The 5398-nt window shown below is 52.6% G+C and overlaps 1 protein-coding gene across 1 annotated transcript in view; it reads left to right on the top strand.

Annotated features, from left to right (window-relative positions):
- Positions 1–5398, top strand: part of HBEGF (heparin-binding EGF-like growth factor) — a 7534-nt gene that overhangs the window by 1367 nt on the left and 769 nt on the right. Inside the window, exon 2 of the mRNA XM_009890696.1 lies at positions 3459–3636. Coding sequence (XP_009888998.1) covers positions 3459–3636 — 178 coding nt within the window. The remainder of the gene's footprint in view (positions 1–3458; positions 3637–5398) is intronic.

Here is a 5398-nt window from a genome sequence, read left to right as displayed (position 1 = left end):
CCCCCTGGCATGGGGGTCCCAAGGATTCCCGGGCCATCAGCTCCTTGCCCAGATGGAAGGGAGAGCCCTTCGGGGGACACGACAGCCCCCAGCCACTGGTCAGTGCTGCCTTCCAGGCGGTGGTCGTGGGGTCGTGGTGACGGGTGGCAAGGGGATGGCTGTGACTCACCCACCGCCTACACACGGCTGCTCCTCATACCTAGGCGGGGTTAGTCAGCCGGCAGTCCCCGTTACGGGGGCGTTGGGGACACTGTTGCTCTGTTAGGCTCGCTGGGCATTCATGCTTGGCTCCTCTTCCCCCGGCCTGGGACCAGTGAGTGTCCTGGGGACTCTCGTGAGGGTGGGATGGGGGCCCATTGCAGGCTGAGGGTGACCTGTACCTGTGCCTTGCACATATGACATACTGAGATCTGTAACCTGGCACCAGGAGGAGTGTGCTCTGCTTATGCAGTTCATCTTCCCCTTTTTTTCCGCGTTTTTCCTTTGCTTCCTCGGGACTGTGACAAAAAAAGAAAAACCCCTGCAAAACGGGGCTGACCCCCTGGCATCCAAGGGGAGGCAGCCCCCAGGAAACACTGTTACCCCTCCTGCTGTGGGGAAGATGTTCCAGCTTGCTCCTCTGTGCATACCCCTGAGAAGGGGACCCTGTCCTAGAGCAAGCAATCTGGCAGGCACAGGCTGACCCTCATCTGTGGGACAGGCTGAGGGGATGGGGGATGTTTGTTACTGAAGCTGCAGCCTCTCGGAGCACTTTCTTGATACCTTGAGCTAAGCTATGGACAAAAAAAATCTGCCTTTTGTGTTGAAGGCACCTTCCTCTGCCGCAGCTCCCAGGGTGTCTGAGTAGGGGGAGAGCGTCAGCATCCCCCTGGGCTGGACCAGTTTTCCTGCCAGCAAGATCTTCCAAATCTTCTCTGGCTGTCCTAAGGGACAGAGCCCTGGAGAGGAGGGGTGGTGACAGTGGAGGTGGCTTGGGGGGTCAGGAGATAATCCACAGGGGAGGGGACAGCCTCTGCTGCCAACCTGGGGCAGAGCCCAGGGCCTCACCTGGTTCCAGGGGTTTCTCCAAGCCACAGTTTCCTGGAGTATTAGTTTTCTCCAGGTGTAATGTGAAGGATGTTGAAATAGTAAAATAACTTTGCGAGGTGTGCGATTGGTGTTCCGCAGCAGGAGAGGCAATCACTGGGGAGGAGGAGATGGGCTCAGGTACATCAGGAAGTGGTGGAGAAGGAATTAGGCAGGTTACAACTTGCCAGGTTAGACCTGGCCGCCCTTTCCTCCCAGAACGGTGTAGGGCTTAGTTCACGTTTCCCTGGGTTCACTGGAGTTATTAAGTGCCATGGTTTGTGGGCAGCTGAGCAGTCCCTCTTGGAGCACTGAGCGCTCTCTAGCATCTCAGCACCTTGCGAGATCAAGCTGGAAGGCAGATTTTAATTTTTTTTTTTTTTTTGGGGGGGGTGGTGGTGGTTGTGGGCAAGCTCTACAAATAGCATAAACATTTTAAAATACAAGCTACACAGTAACTTCAAAGAGGAGTGCAGTCAGATGGGGCAAAGGATTCTGTATGAAACACCAGAGTACTTCGACAGTGGCACAGATTCACCTGAGTCATGCCTGCTGGGTGCTGCAGTATCTCCAGTCTGAAAATGAGGAGATGAATAAAACATGCCTTCGGTCACTGACTCATACACATGCAAGCACACAAACTCTTTGGCATTTCTCCTCCTCTGAAATAATGCAGAAAAAAAAAAATCCAAACAAACAACATAAGGAAAATTATTTTGTGCTTTGCAAATTCCGTTATGGTAAAGAAGATTTATATACAAGAAAAATATTTGTGCTTGCAGCTGGAACTGAGCTTTTTGAGAAACCTACTGAAGCACTGACTAAGTCTTTTGTGTCTTCGTTTACCTAAAACTTGATCAGCACATTGACATGCAAAACACAGACACTTTCCAAAAAGGGTTACAACACATCTACCACGGGAAAAGGAGCAGTGCCAAAACGACATCATACCATTCCTAGTTTGCTACAAACTCAATAACTCTGGTCAGTTAAGAGGTCCTTAAACGATTTTCCTGACATCTTTGCTACGTCATCTGAGACTGGTAAATCAAAGGCAGCTTTCTTTCTGCTCCCACAGCTTCATCGATGATAAACACACTGCAGCTGGCTACGGAGGCAGTGCTGGTAATAGTTTACAGGCAGGATTAAATCTGGTTCACTTGTTCAGAGGACTTTTTTGTGTCCATGCAAAAGAAAGCAGAAGGAGAAAGCAGGCCAGTTGGGTCAGGAGCGCTTTTCAAGGAGCAGTCACTCCTCTGACATGAGCGGCATATTTAGCTAGGGCTGAAGCAGTAGCTGACATCGCGGGAGAGCAGAAAAGCAATCCCTCCCGTGCAGTTTTCTGCACAGAGTGTTTAGAGATGTCGAGTTTCCACGTCGTACGGTACTGAACTATTTCATTACAGCACAAAGACAAGCCATTTCGATCTCAAGCAAGAGGGAAAGTGTTGATGTCAATCATCACAAAGATGCTGGAGGCGCTGGGGCAGGTTTACTCTCCTGAGCAGATTTGCCGCTGCCTCCCCTCGTCCCCCTGCTACTCCAGCTGCTCAGGAGCTCACACAAGCGCTTTGTTCTTCATGTGGCACAACAGAAACAGCCTCATCTCTCTGTAACTTGAGGCCTCTGCACTTATCCTGCCAAACTGTGCTGCTTTTTTCGGCTTTAGCTGTGTTGGGGTGGGTTGGGTTGGTGTTATTTTTTGGTGGGGGTTGGCGGGAGGCATCTGCATGTCTTAAAACTATTCCAAAAACATTGCTGGTTTTGGTCCACGTCCAGGCAAGGAGCTTGGTGCTCTGTTTCCCACCAACCCAGCAGGGAGGTGGCCTTGCACTAAAAGCCACCAGTCCCTGCACTGCAATTAAAACATACCTTTGTAATTCATGGGAATGCTACCCTTGCCATCTCTTTGGCTCTGCAAAACCAAAAATTAAGCCAGGCTTGCTCTCTTAATCCTGCTCTGGGTTCGCAAGGCATCCCACAGGAAGGAGAGTCCATCAGAACCATGAATAGGGTCTTACAAAAGACCGCACTCATCAGGGAAATAAAAGCCAGTAAAGGGGCAAATAGCAATTTTCTGCATTCAGTGGAAACTGGTGCATATAATAGCAACATTTGAGATGCATAAAGCTCTGTTCCTGCTCCTTGAGAATTGTTCTTATGAATTGGACAGGCCATGATATTTGTGAGAAGCTGGAAAAAAAAAAAAAAAAAAAACCCAACCCACAAATGGAAAAAAAAAAAAACCCTCTGCTCAGGGGCAGATAGCTGCACAAAAGGCTGCGGGAGTGCCAGGGCTGAGCTGGCTGCAGCAGCCCAGGGTTTGCTGCTCTGCCTTCTGACGCACGGAGGTGATCTGACTGCTGTTTTCTCATTACCTAATTGTTTTCCAGTTGCTTTCCTGTCAAAGCCTCAAGGCCTGGTTACTCCCAAGAAAAAAGGGAACGGGAATAAAAGAAGAAAAGGCAAAGGCCTGGGGAAGAAGAGAGACCCGTGCCTGCGGAAGTACAAGGATTTCTGTATTCACGGCGAGTGCAAATATATCCGAGAGCTGGGGGCTCCCTCCTGCATGTGAGTTCCTGGCGTGTGCCAGTGCCAGGGGAGCCTTAGTCATGGTTCCTTCAATTCTCCAGGCTGGGCAGAGGAAGAGCAGAGGAGATATTTTTAGTGTGTGTTCCCCATCTGTGTGCAGGGACATCTCTGACTTGGCCTCTTCCTTGTGCTTCTTGACCAACGTCCATCCCCCACCACAATCCATTTGGACTGGCAGGGGATGCTGGCTCTAAGTACAGTGAGCTCAGGCTGAGCTGCTGTGTGGACATCTGCAGCAGTGGGGTTTGGAGGATGGTGAGCAGGGGCTGGGGTCTTGCAACCACAGGCTTCTGCAGGTCTGGTTTGCAAGACCCCATCCCGACTCTGTAAGCGTGCATCCCCCTTGTCCCTCACTGCTGCCAGCCTTGGCTGAGAGCTCGGGGCTCCCACGGCTGTCGGGATTATACTGGTGCAGGCAGGAGGAGCATCTCTGCTGTGGCACCAGCAGGGCGGATTGAAGGTAGCACCTTTTGGTGACAGTCTGCCAAAGCCATGCCCAAGCTGCCTCTTGACCCTGATGAAGGCCAGGACTGTGTACCCCTCCCTCTCACCCCCTTGGGATGCAGGTAGAGAGCAGGGACTAGATGAGGCAAGTGAAGGGGAAAGCATTTGCCTGCTGCCAGGGCACCTGGATCCAGCATTGCTACCATGGGAAATACCCAGGGGTGTACATTTGATCGCCACTGACATGGGCAGGGGTTGAGCTGGCAGATATATAAGAGGCTTTGTTCTTTGCTACCAATCCTCTGAGCCACCCAGCCCTGTGCCCAGAACCTGGGGAAGGTAATAGCTCCCTGGCTTATGGTGCCCACAAGATCTGGCGCCCTGCAATCCGCAGGGATCAGGCTCCGCATAGCTCCTTGAACTGCTTAGTTTCTCTCTGCCTGGAAGCTGTTGTGAAATTGGGCCCTTGCACAGGGATCTTGGGACTGCCAGCAAGAGGAGATCTCTGCTGCCTCAGCTTAGGCTGGTGACCCAGCATGATGTGGGGTGCAGCACCCCCTGCCTGGGGATTGGGACAGCCAGGTGTCCCCTGCCCAGCCTCCTGCCCTTCCCAGATCCTTGGGGCTGGGGGAGGACCTGGGACATGGGCAAACAGGAGAGGTCTGGGGGCCAGCTGGGGCTCTCCATCCTGGTAGCCCATCCCTGGGTGACATGTCCCTAGAGCAATCATCATTTTTAGGAACAGCAGCCAACTGCCCCAGTCCCCTCCGATACTAAGGCCTTGTGTTGACTGGTGTCACTTGGTTGTGGCTGTTCTTGGTGGCTGGCTGCCCATGTCACAGGGTCTCCTGGATTGTTGCTTCCTTGGGCTGGTCCCCAGGGGGTGGGGCGAGGATGCTGTCAGAATGGGTTCTGCATCTCTGTCTGGGAGGTTGACGCTGGTACATGGTGTGGTTGCGAGCTGGGCAGGAGGGCTGGGCTGAGAACCCATCTTGGAGATAAGCTTGAGGGTCACTGGCACTGGATATAGAGAGATATATATATCTGGTCACATCAGTGTGCTTTGACTCACAGGGAGGGTTGGCAGCCTTGCAGGTCTGCTGGGGAGCGTTATTTCTGTTATGTGAGTAACCTCTTGAGTCTGCAGGGAGGTGGCACCGCTTTGGCTGGCAGGGTGTGCAGGGACATCCTGCTCAGAGGGAAGCACTGAGCTCTGGTCCAGCTGCCTTTCTGCTCCCTTGCATGGGACTTTCCACTTCCAGAGGTGGTCTGGGCAGCCTGGGGACGAATGGGAAGA

This window comes from Charadrius vociferus, unplaced genomic scaffold (assembly GCF_000708025.1).
Source record: "Charadrius vociferus isolate BGI_N301 unplaced genomic scaffold, ASM70802v2 scaffold828, whole genome shotgun sequence".
NCBI lineage: Eukaryota > Metazoa > Chordata > Aves > Charadriiformes > Charadriidae > Charadrius > Charadrius vociferus.
Note: the sequence above shows the minus strand (reverse complement) of the source record. Positions and strands in the feature narration are given on the sequence as shown.